The sequence below is a fragment of the Cygnus atratus genome, chromosome 2 (assembly GCF_013377495.2).
Source record: "Cygnus atratus isolate AKBS03 ecotype Queensland, Australia chromosome 2, CAtr_DNAZoo_HiC_assembly, whole genome shotgun sequence".
NCBI classification, from domain to species: Eukaryota; Metazoa; Chordata; class Aves; order Anseriformes; family Anatidae; genus Cygnus; species Cygnus atratus.
Genome location: NC_066363.1, coordinates 104,937,677 through 104,953,825, shown reverse-complemented (window position 1 = coordinate 104,953,825; position 16,149 = coordinate 104,937,677). Strand labels below are relative to the sequence as shown.

Genomic DNA, 16,149 nt, shown 5'->3' with positions numbered 1-16,149 from the left:
CTACAGAATAACGAAATATCACAAGGGCTCAGTTTGCAGTAAGGAAAGCGAGCCTCCAGCAAATTTAGTTTTTTAAGGATTTTGTCCCAAGTCAGATACTGAGGGCGCAGAAAGAAGAGTTTTACCCAACTTATCGCATGGAATGCTCTACGAGATCTAATGCTTCATTGCCCTCCTACTCCCATGGCACAATTCAGTGGTCAGAATAGTTTTGTCCTAGACTTGTATTGGTTTGTCGTTTTTAATTTAAGATCAATTAGACCTTGAAGATCCTTACAACGATGTAACAAAACTGAATTTTTACCTATCAGCTGTTGAATATCCTAGCTCTACTTTATTGCGTCAAGAAGGTGAAGGCCAGATGATCTAAGAAGGCTCCCTCAGGCCCTGCCTCACATGCCCCGGCCCAGAAAACAAGAATGCCTCCTCAGGATCCAAAAAACAAAAAAGCCAAATTTTAGAAGATGGAAATGGGGAAAATTTCAAGGGACAACTTGACAAGTAGAGCTCAGTATCTGTATGATGTTGGTGGCCCAGGAAAATTCTTCTCATGCAAACAGAAAGTTGATAAATGACAATGTTTTCACCAAAGTTTCTGCCTGCACTTTTTCCATAGCTGCTTTTAAGCATTTAGAATAAAATCTGGAATATTCCTTTGTTATAAAAGCATTTAGTTACATTCCACGTGTTTTTTCCATAACCGAAACATCTTTTATAAGGCACATAAATTTATACTGTCAGTTACGGCTAATACTTAAAAAAAAAAAAAAAAAGTCTTTCCAATTTAAAAAATAAAAATAATAAAACAAAAGAATCTTGCAGCAAACCTGTTGTTGGCTGAGTTACTGTGGTTTTCAAAATTACGGGTGCCTTAAAATATGTAAGCTGGCTGCCAATAGTGCGTCACAGCCATCAGCATGTCATTTTGCTATTATAGCTGTGTAATAGCAAATTACACAGCCAGTAACGCCACAATACAAATTATCTTTGTTTTACTGACACACGATTTCCCAAATACATAACTGTATGTTCCAAGAAACTACACTTTTCCTTATCTGGACACATAAGCATTTGTTTACTATATAAACAGTGCAGTCCAAAATAGTATTAACTGTTGTGAAATGAGGATTTCAAAGAGTATGCGCAACTCAGCTCTGCGTAACTAGTGTCAGACTGTTTGGGCCCCGTGCCTGGCACGTTACAACTAAGCTTGAACATACCGGAAACCTTTCAAGTTAAATCCTTTGGAGGAGGAGCAAACTAATTATCTATCTCTCTCAGTATTTTTCATCAACAAATCCAAAAAGTGCTTTATGAAAGGACCAACAAAAAAAAAAGCACAAAAAAAATCCTACCCACCAAAGAAAACAAAACAAAAACCCAACCAATCCAAAAAACCTCACCCAACAGGAAACAATCAAACTGGGAAAACAGAAAAAGAAAACTTCTCTGAAGTCATTCAACAAGTCAATGCTTGAATAAATAAAATCCAGGTTTCCAAGTGCAGTCCAATACTACTAATGATTAAGTTTCAGCTTGGATGACAACAATACTGTGTTTGAGGACAACCTGAAGTACAGCAAACGATTTTTGTTTGGTTACTATTTAGGAAGTGTTATTGCCCGAGTAATGGCAAGGGTGTACTCAATAATATTAAAGAGACTGTACGATAGGTAGTCTCAAAATATTAGTCCTTGAGTGTTTTTACCATCATGCCTCTTAAATAATGAGGTAGGCAACCTGAGAAGCAATTCTAGAATTTGTGAGCCTCTGGAAGCGGCTAGCACAACTGAAAATGCCTACAGGAGAATACTACCACCATTTGTTTCCTATCGGAACCACACTTGGAAGACAAACTAGTTTCCTTTGCTGTGCTTTCTACATGTATTACTGATAAACGAATTTTGTTCTTTATAGCAATTAAAATCTATAGACACACAAAACGTTATGCTTCACATTTAATGGAATGTCAGAACTTTAACAACGTTGGCCTTCAAACAGTAGCTGAAGTCTGAATACATTTGTCAATTTAACAGTATGCTTTTCAGTGGGGGCTAAGTTCCCAAAAGCCTTAAAAAATTCAAATTTCCAAGCCTTACTTAAATAATGAAAACTACAAAAAATAAATAAGGAATGCAAATTAACAGAGTAGAAATTGGTAAGTGCTTCATCAGACCCCTAGCTGCTCATATAAATCTGAAAGTCAAAATAAGGGGAATGCTTGCACTATTATTTTTCATGCACAAATTACATTTAGTTTCAAAAATCAAATTCTTTTTGGTCAGAAATTTGTACAAACTGAGCCTTTAGAAGTACAGTGAACTACAAAAAGATTAAATATGCAATTATAAAATATATTTATCCTAGGTCATAAGAATATAAAATGTTTATGCTCACTGGTACATTACACATTACACACATGTAAGGATAACTTCTTTGTATTAATAACGTGAATGATACAACACTGTTTATTGCTTATGTCAGGCATGTAAATTGAAATTCTGACAGCCTTCAGTAGCTAAACCTCTGTGGTTCAGGGTTTGCTCAAGATCCGGTAGACCACCATTTTTAAAAGTGTATAAACAGTTGCAGCAGGTTTGTACCTGCTTATATAAACAAAAAATATCAACTTTGTTGGGAGGGTAGCAGTTCATTTTCGTAAGTACCTGCAATGGAAAGTCCTGAGATGTCGACATATGATCAAGTTTACATCACTTCTCTATAGTATGTAATGGTCTGTACCCATTCCAGGTGCAAGGAGTCTACTGCTTAAAGTCACACCCCTGGACATTCACTCGCAGCAAAATTAGCTGCTGGAGCAGACAGGCTTACTTGTTACTTACAAGGAATGTTCTTGAAAATACATTTTCCAGCAAGAATAAGCGCCAACTAAAATCAGTGTACCAAACCCAATCTTAGCGAGAATAGGTTTCCAATATAACCACCTTTTTCTTTTTCTTTCAGTCTCATTTAGCTTCTGCTTCATCTGCTGCAGCTTCTGTGCTGTGTTAGCTTTTCTATCCTCTCGCAGCCGTTTTCGGACAGTACTTAAAGAAAAAAAAAAATACAAATTTTAACTTGTGCAATGGGAAAAACGCTTATTCAAATATTAAAACAAACTCCTTCCCAACGCAATCTTTATTCTATTTTAACAAATAGAATATAGGTAGTTTCAGTTTAGTGAAGACCTGTAAAACTAGCTAATGACATATGTAAAGATGTAAGTGGCATTTGACCTAAAGTGTTCGACAGGGAATGGAGTGAGCTTAATTGAGCTTAGGCTTTCACCCCCATCAGTGCCCCACTTGCTGGCTGAGATTTCTTGCACGCAGGCTGCAGGTATGTGCGATGTAGGGTATTAAATGTAGGCATTTAAGTGTGTGCCTCCACTACAGAGCTCACAGTAAGCTCAGTGATATACTGACCCTAACCTACTCACGTCTACATGCAGATTTCATGGTGCTCGTCTTAGCTTGTCAACCAAATCCCAAGTGAGCTAAACAGAAATCAGTTGCGTGCTGTTACACTACCAGGGCCTTCTTGTGATTCCTGTCTCCAGAAGCATCCTCACCATCTCTAAAAAAGCATGGATCTGCCACAAGGAAAAGCCTCTGATCGTCCCCGTCCTAGCACTCACATACCACACACACCCATAACCCCTCTCTGTGCTTGTGAGCGGCTTTCAGACACGTACAAAACAACTTTCTCTCTCAAAACACTGATAAAGACATAGAAGTCAGCAAGCCATCTGTTATTTCTGAACTTCACTCTTTCTACACTGAACGTCTGCAGCCCGTCTGGAACAGGCACTGTTCCTTCCTGTGCTTGTACAGCTCTGCACAGTCCAGTCCCGGTCTCTGGCCGTGTACCAACAGCCCGCGGTAACGCAGGCAGACCCCAGTGACACGGTGCCCAAAGCAATCCAGACGGCAGTTCCTAGTGCAGCTGTGCACAGGGCCCTTGGCTAAAGCAAGCCCAGGAGTTGAGGCATTGGTGCGCGTGACACGGGCTAACTTGACAGAGAGACCAAGTCAGGTGCCAGCGCCAGACCACAGAATTCTATCGATGGCAGGAATATAACATGAATGCAGGGTGACGTATGGCTTCCACAGCACCATTTCAACCACTACATCAGAAATGGTAGGTAATAAAAGCCTTCGTGCTTCTGAAGTATCATGTATTTTTCCGAAGGTAAGCTGGTATAGTATTTAAACGTTAGTATCAAATTATGTTGGACATTTTTAGACCTAATTCACATGTGCAATGGAATTCAGACAGTCTGTATGAAAATGCTTTCAAGCATGAGATTTAGCTGCTTCAATTGGAGACATTTGTTTTTCCTTCTCTTGACCTTTACACAATAAAGCTTTATCATATATTAAGTTTTATTAAAAAAATAAATAAGACTGTCAAATACCACCTGTCCTTTCCCTCTAGGAACAGAAGATAATGAAGTTTTCTTAAGACCAGAAAAGCAGACAATAATTCAGCCTCTCAAGAGTGTCTCTGCCTCCTGAACTATTTCTTCATTTCACCTACCTTTCAACGTTTCCACCTGTGATATCTTGAACTTTAGAGGGCAGGTCAGTATTTTTCTCCGTTTGATCTTTGCTCTCCAGGCCTATGCTGTTCCCGTTGTACTTCTCTGTGGTTATTTTGGCTGGGTGTGGAGGAGACTGCTCAGAACTTGGTGCTTGGTCCTCCTTAGAGAGCTCCTTCCACCGTTTCTGCAAACAAGGAGAATATATTTCAAACATTCCCCTAACAATGAGGGCATTCAGTGACTATTCTGTGGGAAGACATCTTGAACAAAGAGGTAGATTAAGGGAGCTATCAGATCAAGAAGAAAAAAAAGAATTGCTAGACAACCTTTTCAGAGAGGTTCACATCACGTCTTTAGAGGCAAGGCAGCTCTCATTAGATAAACGGCCACCCAAACCAATTCCTACAATGCTCAAAAGGCCCAAGGAAACTTTTTCCAAAGAGATGGGGAAGCCAAGGAACAGTGGGACTGGTATAGCAAAACTACACTGAAAACGACAATAGTAGCGACATGCCTTTTACTACGGACAGGAAAAAAATACAATGAAAAGAGTTCTTAAGAAGAGTCCTAGACATAAGACAAGGGAAAGATTTTGCAGTTTCCTAAGACTTGCTGAAATCTAAACATTCTAGTGTGTCCTTCTTAGATGTGATCACCAAACATTACCAAAATCCTAAGAGGAGCTCAAATATCTTCCCTTTTCATTGTTTGTATTTTAGTATAACAGCTTTTGTTTGGATTTTTTTTTTCATCTTTTACAACTGCTATATGGTACCAATAGCAAAAAGGCACTAGTACAGCACCACTTCTTAATTCATGGATTTCCCTTCCACCAACATCCAGCTTTACTATCTCAGAAACTTCTGGCTAGGTTCAAGAAACCATTCAAACCACAGACATTACATTTGAAAAGCTCCTTTTACAGTAAGTAGAGGACCAGTACATGACATGACTAGCCATGGGAAGCTTCACACCACAGCCTTCACTACAGTTTGTGTACTCCTAGTGTTCCACACCATCCTAATTCTGTAATCACACACTCTTTATCTGGGGTCCTTTGTTTTAAGAGTGAAGAAGAGCTTCTGCCCATCCTGTCCTGAAAGCTCTCGGTAAGGAGTTAAGCAGGAAGCTCCAACCAAGTTCTCTATACTGCATCTGCCATGTTGTAACTCTACCATTCACCATTTCTTCATCTTTTTTCCAGGCCCTTTGTTTCTTGAGCTGGACCTCTAGCAAACTGCCTCCGCTGTCCTCAATGGTCCCTCTTTGCATTTCTCAAGAATGAAGAAGATGTGGGCCACTAACTTTGGGGTTTATACTGTCTACAATAGCTCCAAGATGAGGAATAAACTTCTCAGGTCCTGCGCTGCTCAGCACTTTTATTCCATCTTACTCTCCCCTGTATGCTTACGCTGTGCTGTTACCTTTCATGGCTCCAAAACACAATTGGCATTTGTGTCTAAAAACTGCGTTCAGCTCTAGGGCCCCCAGCACAAGAAGGACATGGACCTATTAGAGCAAGTCCAGAGGAGGGCCACGAGGATGATCAGACGGCTGGAACACCTCCCCTACAAAGAGAGGCTGAGGGACTTGGGGTTGTTCAGCCTGGAGAAGAGAAGGCTCCGGGGAGACCTTATAGTGGCCTTCCAGTGCCTAAAGGGGGCCTACAGGACAGCTGGGGAGGGACTCTTTGTCAGGGAGTGTAGTGATAGGACAAGGGGGAATGGCTTTAAGCTAAAAGATTTGGATTAGATATAAGGAAGGAATTCTTCACTCAGAGGGTGGTGAGGCACCGGCACAGGCTGCCCAGAGAAGCTGTGGATGCCCCATCCCTGGAGGTGTTCAAGGCCAGGCTGGATAGGGCCCTGGGCAGCCTGGTCTGGTGGGAGGTGTCCCTGCCCATGGCAGGGGGGCTGGAGCCAGATGGTCTTTAAGATCCCTTCCAACCCAAACCATTCTGTGATTCTAAGAAGTGAAAATTGGAGAAATTCACAGTCTCTACAAAAAAAAAAAATAAAAAATCTAGGGTTATTTACTCCAAAGTTGCAATCTACTAGTTGATGCATTTTATGTCCATTTTCCAGAAGATATACCGCCTCATAACAAAAGAAATCACTTTTTTTTTTTTTTTTGAAAAGTAGTCTGAAATGAGATGGAAGGAAAAATAAAAGATGAGTAGTAGACAGTAGTAACTGGCCTACTACATCTTTTTCCTAATGGGTAATTGTCCCAGCGATGACTAGTCTGAAGACTTTCTTGCATAAGGAAAATTTTACACAGAAGAAAACCTGCAGGTAACAGAATGTAACAGGAACGAAAAAAAGTTGCCCCCAAAACTAACCAGTGCTCTTCTCACACAAATCAGCCAGCCAATAAGGACACTGAACACTTCAGAAACAAAAATTAGTTGCTTTTAAGTGTCTATGATTAGAAAGATGAATTGTAAGTTGACTCTTCAAAAAAAACTCGTGTTAGATTCTTGCCTGTGGAATGAATTCAAGATTGCTGGACTAACCTGAACAAGCTCAGAGGCTGATGTGAAAAAACAGACATTAACATCTTATGGAAATCCACAGCGCAGATTCATGTTACTGCCACAGAAAAAGCCTTTTCCGAAGACATGGTTTTGTCAATAAGAGACTTACTGGCTAAGACAAATACTGATTAAATATGGGGTAACAAGCACACAGGAAGACCTGAAACAGAAACAGTCGCCCTCAAAATTATAACCTAAATGTCTGTGTAAGAGAGCTAAGTTTTAGGGCCTGTATTAACTCTTGGAATGAATGGAGAGAAAGGAAAGGCATGGTAAGACAGTCAGTTGACCGGATCAGGTGAGTCCTGAAAACTGTGCTTGTTGTTCACAAATTTCAGTACAAAGCTGTGCTGTTACTGTTCTCTACCTGCAAAACACATCTATGGATCTAAGCAATTAAACCTTATTTGTCCCTTCAAAGCCACAAATTCATTTTCCATAGACTACTCATTTCAACACATTTTTTCCTGAAAGAGTGACAAGTTATTTTACCATGCTGTTGAAACAGTATTATTTTATCTTTATTATGAGATGGAATTTTATAGAAATGAAAACTCCAATCTTGTTCCACCTCCCTTATTTTACATGCTGCAGTACAATTGAGAAGGAAGTCATTGTTTCAGCTACAGAACCATGCCACCATCACACCAACACACACCCCTGGGCAAACTTGGCCAGTGTTGATCCCTTCTAAATGAGAGGAAGAGTCTCCTACCCTGATACAAATACTGCAGTTGCAGCCACTTTAAGCAAGTGAAGGTTCAAGCGTGCATTGTGCTTGCCTGCAGAGTTTACCAAAAAACATGGAAGTGTCAGAGCTGAACATATGGGCAGTGCTAGAAACAGCCTGGTAGCGAAGCCTGCTACGACTTCACACTCGCCCCGTCGTTAGCAGAGAAGGAAACACCTCTCACACTCTGGACGGTGCAACAGTTCTCCATGGGTGAAAAAGTGATCTAGCTGACCTTGAATGAAGAAACACTCCTGGAATTACTGCCAACTTGGGTGAAACAAGTATTGATTTTCTACATATGACCCTGATGCCCTGAAAAGCACCAGGACAACTAACTATGTTGCAAAAAACATTGGCTTAGGAAAGGTCACCTGAACCATCAGAGAACACAAAACAAAAACCTCCACAAGTAAAGAAATGTGCCTGAAGTGTGCTCTTAGTGCAAACAAATAACACATTTGAACTCGACGAGCAGCATTCTGAGTGGACAATGCTTCCTTGTATCCAGAAACCAGAAATCCTGCAATCTACATGGATAATTGTGGGAACCAGAGCTGCTCAATTTGAAGCACAGCTTTTTAATAGACAAAGCAAAAAAAAAATATTACCACCAGAAAGAATGCTCCAGAAAGTAAGGAGGTTAAATTACTGTACACGTTAAGATGAATCATGCAGTGCCTAGGCACTTGGTGCAGGTGTTCACACCAGCAGCAAACTCCCTAGGTGTTGGTTAGCAGTATTTGAACCACAGAAGAGGAAACGTGTTTCAGCTCATCTGCTTCATTCGTGATTTTAACAAATCAGCAAAATAATTAAAAAACCCCTAGCGTATGAAAGCAGAACTAAGTTACACAACCTATCCTTCTGGTCCTCCCTTCCACCCCAGCACCAGACATTTAAAGCAGCTGTAGCCATTGTAAGTATCACAAACGACACCAATGTACCGGTGAGATACGGTTATCTCTGCCCTGAAACTCATTATATTCAGCTACATTCTACTAACTCTAACACAAGTTGTAAAGGATACAAAAAATAAACTTTACTAATAAAACTTACCTGTAGCATCAGGCATTTTTGCTGTTAGATAAACTTATAGCAAGGATCAAGAAATACAGCAGAGATCTTTACTACCTCTTCCAAGCAATACTGAGCGTTGCTTTTGCTTTATAATATCAAAGATATTGATTTAACCCTTTTAAAATTAGCATAACAAGCTATTTTTGTATTTTATCTCAGAGGAGACAATTACATAGGATTAAGAGTTTAGCAGCTAGAAAAGGCTAATCAGATATACCTCTAATTCCTTCAAGGCATCTATTGACAAAGGCAGTTTATTTAAGTCCCACAGAATGCTTGTTTTAAAACAGTTCGGAGCTCATTTTTTAGCTACTGTTGAAATTCTACTCTTTATGCTTGAACACGTGGAAATAAATATTTACCTGTATAGTTGAATCCCCCATTATAAACTTTGCTCCTTCTATTACAGCCATATATGAAAACCTTAGCTGATCTGGTGTCTGAATAAGTCCCATTCGGTATTTTCTCATATCCAGTAATACCTTCTTAACATCTACAGAAAATGGGTCCTTTTTTTCCATCTGTAAAGAAGGTTATATTGAAAGTGTCACAGGTATGGATAAAGACAAACAACATACAAAAAATAATTACAAGTAAAAAATGAATCACAAATTAAAAAATATATATTTCTTCACATTATGTTTCTATTAGTTACGTAAGAAATTAACATCTCCAAATTTCTAAATTGTTTTCACGGGAAAAAAAAAAGTAAACCAAAAAAGTAAACTATTAACGAAAGCTTATAATGAACAAATCTATGATCATGTATTAACCAAATAAATCAGTACCCTAATATCAAGTCTTAGAAATTTAGATATGCCTTATTTTATTCACACATGCATTTGTACTTCAAAACAGGAGTGTCACAATAAGAACCATAAAGCACTATTTCCTATTGCTCCTGAATAGAATGGCAATTTGGAATGAATGGAGCAGAGGTTTCCTTATTTAAAGCAGATTCTCTAATTCAAGCAACACACTTGTGTTGCTTGAATTAGAGATTCATTCACATTCATGGGGCATTTTTAACTGCATACCTGTGCTTGTTGCAAGATTCACTTGAGTTCTTTTAATATTAAAGTGTATTTGCATCAAAATACACATGTATGTTTTTTATGAACAGAGGAAAAAAAGAAAATCTGCAGAAAAATAATGAATAAATTGAGAGGGCCTACCCAAAACATAAGATGACTGTTTCATAACTTAAATCACAGAATGGCTGAGGTTGGAAGGGACCTCTGAAGATCATCGAGTCCAACCCCCGTGCCGAGCAGGATCCTCTAGAGCATGTTGTGCAAAATGGCATCCAGGCGGGATCCGAGTATCTCCGGAGAAGGAGACTCCACAACCTCTCTGGGCAACCTGTCCCAGTGCTCTGTCCCCCTCACCATAAAGAAGTGCCCTCTCATAGTCAGCCGGAACCTCCTGTGCTTCAGTTTGTGCCCACTGCCCCTCATCCTCTCGCTGGGCACAACTGAAAGGAGACTGGCTCCATCCTTGACACCCTCCCCTCAGATATTTATATGCACTGATGAGGTTTCCCCTCACTCTTCTCTTTTCCAAGCTAAAACAGGTCCAGTTCTCTCACCCTGTCCTCAAATGACAAGTGCTCCATTCCTCTAATCTAATGAAATCCTATCTGGCTTAACCCCATGTTATACTTCTCAGCATTAACAAGCATAAACAAAGTCAGAATCTAGAATTTAAAAATCCAACAAACCTTAAATACATGTTAAATAACTATTTGTCATTTATAATGCGCTCAAATTAAGAGCGATTACTGATTACGCAGTTCACAATCCTAAATTCGTATCTAAAAGAAAAAATCTCAGTCTGTTCTATTCACATCTCACGTAAAAGAGGGCTTCCTATTTACTTTCCAGGAAGCTGTGAAAATGTGTGAAGTTCTTCAAGACGGATTTGTAAATGTATTTCAAGGCTTGTGTTTTTAAGCTATTAAAACGTGAAGAAAAAAGAAGTGTGATGCCTTAACTGAAGTTTTCACTGATGCGTCATTAACTTAAGCGCTTCTAAAGCCTTCCAACCAAAAAGCCCACATGGGGTAGAAAGACAGGGTGTCAGGAGAAGGGAAGTGGTAACAGAAAACAACTGATCACTTACCAGAACAAGACAAGTGTCTACTAATGAAAATGTGCCGGATCGTCCTATCCCTGCACTACAGTGAACTACTGCAGGTCCATGCTCAGGACTTAGTGAGCCAGATTCTCTGACTTTAAAAAGGAAGTTGAGGAATGAAGCTGGGGACTCAGGAACTCCAAAATCTGGCCATGTAGTATAATGAAAATGAGATATCATCCTGGACTCACCACTCTAGAAGTGAAAACAAATAAACAATGCAACTGGAGAGTACTCAATGTTTGTTTAGTTAGCACACATTTCCCCAATCCAAATCAATAGCTACTCTCTATTTCAAACCTCCCGCGTAGACAAACAACCCAGTATCTTGCTGTTGGAGGACACCCAACAGTGCAATTTGAAGCAGCTCTTCATCCACGTTAGTAGTTTTTTCCCCTTTGCAATTATTACCAAACATTTTTTCCTCTTCTCAGACTTGCAGTGTTATATTTTGTTTGCTTTACTGCTTGCCCCCAAATACCCCTTTTTCAGCCATTAATGCAGCTTAATGACTGACAGCAAGTTACGAGGCTGCTAGCATTGACAGGACTGAAAAAATACCCATCAGCATTGTAAGCACTCTCCGCTCCTGTTCAGAGCAAGTTTTAATACCAAGAGGTATCAGAGTATCAGCATCTCCTTTATACTAGCGATGCCACAGAGTAGCAGGAGCAGGAAGCTTTGTGGCAAAGGCCTGTAGTGCCCAGGCTGCTAGACCCAGCTTGAAGCATTCACCGGGTGTAAGGAAATACAGATTTTAACACAACGCAATGTTTTCCCCTCTCCCTGTGAACATGACCAACTAAGTGCAAGTAATGAAATGACAGTAAGAGAGTCTGCACGTATCCTGAAAAGCTCTGATCACAAATTTGGATCATATCTGTACAGAACTCACTTCAGAACTGCTGTTCAGTGCTACTCCTCGCCTCCCTTCTTTTGTTTTTACAGCAATTTTGAGACAATTTGATCATCAGTTTAGTTCATGAATTTTAGAAAGGTTTCGTTATTTTTACCATCCCTCCATTTCACCTGGTTTTTCCACAGATTTGAACCTACACAAACCTCCACAAATTTGAAACAGAAGTAGATTTAAAATGTCAGGATATTCAGAAAATCCAGTTTTCTTTTTCAGCACCAACAAAATATATCTATGCAATTCAAGTAAGTTCTACGGTTCATCTCCTGCTCGGCCTGTTTTAATTTCTTGTAAGGGACAACTTATGAAAATCCTTTGTGAAACTAAAATTATTCAATTCATAGTTAACCACAGTAAGAAAATGGTCTCACATTTTGTCTTTTGCCTTCGATGCCTGATGCTGCAAGACTGAATATACTTTCAAACAGGGAACATTGGCATGACTTCGGTCATTCTCAAATGCACATTTTGCAGGAATATTTCATCTTTTGGCTAAGAGCTTAACATGGACAACAGAGTCTGAACCATCTTATCTGGTACAGTGAGATTTCAAAGGGAAAAAAATCTACCAAAGCCTCCTAAATTGTATAAATACAGTGGCGATTTCCCTTTCTTACTTGTCTGAAGCAAAGTATTTTAAAAGTTTGTGTTTTCTGCTGAGATTATATTACTGGTCTTCTGTATCTAATTTTGCAAGTAGTGAGTTAACTCACTTATGAACTGAAATGACTGGTTTTTTTAAGCATCACAAAGGAGGTATATTCTTTGTAAGAAGTCTGGAAATTATAAAATCCTAAAGACGGCAACATGCTAAGCAATTTCCTCCATTTCTAAGAAAAATAATTCACTGATTTACAAACAAAAGAAAGGAAAACCAGGGAGAGGAGGTAAACATATGTATTAGGTAAAGAGAAATTTAAAGTTGTTTCTCCTGAATCTAGACGATCCTTTAAGTGGTAATTAATACTCCCCCCGCCAAGATTTTTAAATAGGAAGCCTCCCTTATACCTCAAGATGACAAAACCATCACTTATCTGTTAAAAATACAGGTGATCTGTGTGTTTGGTTTTTTTTAATCCTAGACTGTAACAAGCACTAGATGTATCCTCATCCTTAAACAAAACAAAAAACCCGTAGTGCTTCATGCACATGCCCAAGCATCACCCTGCACATACACTACTAATCTGAGAATAGGTGTACCTAAAGGAAGGATATAACTGCTGCTGTACATCTCATACAGCTCTAGCCCACAGAATTACTTTTTTTTTTTACACTTTTTTTTTTTTTAAAAAAGCTTCATCCCTTCCATGATTTTCCTTCGCTTCAGCTCATTTAAAAATATCTAGTCTCTTCATCTTCCTTTGCAATTCCGATTTCAGAGCACTGAAACTGGCTGGTGTTCTTTGAACTTGCAGTACAGCCAAATCCCATTTGACTATTTCAAACCTCCCACATTTTCTCTCACACAGAAAAACTCTTTCAAGTGGTGCTTGGCAGTCAAGCTGTACAACTGAAATCCTGTCTTTATGCGAATATCTGCACCATTCTTGCTTAGAGAACTCCCCCGTTACTAGGCGATGTGGCTAGCTTGCACCACAGGTATCACTTACATGAATTCGTGCAAGACTCTAGTGAGAGAAGGTTTGGCTTGCTGAAGCTTCACAACTGTTGACCAACAGAAATTCGATTTCAGGAACAACCAGTTTTATTTAAAATGTTATCAAGAAGCCAGATATTATTTTAAAGAAAAAAGCTGGGCTTCAAGATTCAGACAAGCAGTATAAATTTTATAGATATATAAAAAGTATAAATTCTTCTATGCAGGGGATGCTTTTCTGCTTAACAACTGAGGACCAGCTTATCTACAGTAACTACAACATATTCTTGCAAGATTTATTCCGTAAGACCAGCTACTTGAAGAACTCCTAGAAAAATTATGGGACAGTATTAAAACAGACAGCTTCAGTCAGTGTCAAACCATTCCAGAGAAAATTTCATGAAATACTGAGATAAGCTTACAGCAAATAACTAGCACTGCTAAAACCGGTTAACTTGGAAAGTTATCACCACACTGTGCGGGTTCTCCACTGACTGCTGGCAACACTAGCAGCAACATCAAAATACAAGCAAACATCTACACAAGGACTCGAGCAGAAAAATGATATAATGCAATCAGATGAACTTGCAACACAATGAGCCTTATCGCAATCTTTTTACAGTTAGTGTCAAATCGTCCAAAACAAGACGGGTACAAATATCTCAGAACAACTTCGGGTTGTTCAGTCACCTGAGAGCATGAAAAGGAATGAAATACTATGAAAATGCTCAGAGAAGTTGATGCCTTCAGTGTCAGGTAGGTGAAGACAGAAAACACCAGTCTGACAAATTTCACACACACCTTACAAGACGACTTCATAGTTTACAGGCCATTGCAATGGTCTAACATACGAAGGAATAAAAATACACCTACAACCCGTCGGTGGTCCTGTACTTCTCACCCAAGCCTCACGTGCATTAACAATTAATTTGATCATATAAAAACGAGAAGGCATCCTCTGGGGGTAATGAGCTAAGCACTGACATTCAAAATATTAATCAACTTTTACCGCAATGTTTTCTGTTTCTTCATTAGAAAGCCTGGCAAAATAATTTTGAAAATGTATATAAAAATAGTAGCAGGACAATGGAGCCAAATATTCCTTACAAACATTCTGTTTTTCAGTAACTAGTACATAGCCTGCAACTCAATATGATTAATAGTTATGTCCATTAAAATCTGCAAAACTCTTTGACATGCAAGAGTCTGGGTTCTCCTTTCTTGTTAGGCAGCAATATTTTTCCTAACATCTCAGTCTTCTTTCTGTGGTCATGAGAAGCAGAAGTAATCCCTCCTGCAATTTGTGAAAATGGTATGAAAACTCCCCGCAAGTTTAAAAGCAAGTGTATGCCATGTTTCAGAAATTCCCTCAAGCCACTTTAGCAATTACACATATACAGCCACAACAGCAAAAATTATATATAATTGCTCCTGTGCTTTGAAGGAATTTCTGATTTTATGTGTATATACACATGCACACACCTCCATATACAAGGATTCCACAAGATACCAGAACACTGCCTGCCATCAGATTGCTCCCGAAGCAAAATGCCTTCTCAGTACATATAAAGTTTTGGACATCGGAAATGAAATCATCAGCAATTCTAAGCTTATCATCTTCCTGAACTACACTGATCCTGGCGGTGAACCAGGAAGCACCAGCCAGTGCTGGTGCAAAAAGCACACAAAGCAGTCTTATGTCACCTCCACCTGACAGCAACAGACACACAGAGGCTTTGTGCTGCGTTGAGAATCCATTTTGCTACTTCTTTTTTTTTTCCTCCAAATGTTTGCTATTCGCAGAAGACTCACGATTCCATCTGGAATTTATTACAACAGACCTTCCTCTAAGGTCTCCTACCACCAGTGTTGCAACAAATGTCGTTTACATCTTCCAGTCCTTTCTCTTCCAGCAACTGTCTTTGCAAACCTCTTCAGCTGTACTCGTATTTGCTCCTATTTCTAGGAATCCAGCCTGAGACTCTACCATCTAGGTTCCACTAGCAATTTTGCTTCCTTTCCACTGCTTCATTTCCACACCCAGCCCATCTCCAGTTTCCCTCAAATACTGAGGGAAAACTGCTCTTCCAGCACCAACCCAGTCCCTTTTTGCTCACCAGCATTCGGTATGCTATACTCAGCGGGCAAATCACACTGCATCCTTCTCCACACTACCTGGCTACCACACCAGAAGTTACTGGAAATACAGGTTTTCTCTCTCTGAATACCATATAATACACTTGTCACAAGGATAGCTAAAAGAAGTAATAAATAAAATAACGTATTCAATACAAGGTGGAACCTTACAGAAATTAGCTATGAACACCTAACGGTTCGCCCAGAATATGACAGTCACCAACCTTAGTCACTCTATCCACTAAGATGATTTTACAGATTTTAAACAAGGCTCTCAAAAACACCTATCACGTTCTCCAGTACCCTTGGAGACTTTACTTCAAGTTGCAGACAGGCAGTAGTCTCTCGAGTAAACGATTACAGATTTTTAATAAAAGCACAGTATTTTCTTCTGTCCCTGTCTTCCAACATAGGGAAGGGTTTGCAGATGCCTTCACGTTCGGTCTTTTCTCAAGGAGAGTTGCGACTCTGAACA

General features: G+C 39.4%; 1 protein-coding gene across 3 annotated transcripts in view; it reads right to left on the bottom strand.

Annotated features, from left to right (window-relative positions):
• The window catches only part of PTPN2 (protein tyrosine phosphatase non-receptor type 2), a 33,196-nt gene that overhangs the window by 2,027 nt on the left and 15,020 nt on the right, over positions 1-16,149 (bottom strand). For 2 of the 3 annotated variants that reach the window (XM_035565337.2, XM_035565336.2), the window contains exons 6-9: positions 11,011-11,220; positions 9,252-9,410; positions 4,540-4,727; positions 2,946-3,047 (exon numbers count right to left, since the gene is read on the bottom strand). In XM_035565337.2, the coding sequence (XP_035421230.1) occupies positions 2,946-3,047; positions 4,540-4,727; positions 9,252-9,410; positions 11,011-11,220 (659 nt within the window). Of the gene's footprint in view, positions 1-1,945; positions 3,048-4,539; positions 4,728-9,251; positions 9,411-11,010; positions 11,221-16,149 lie in introns of those variants that run through there. The other variant, XM_035565334.2, reaches the window with a different exon arrangement.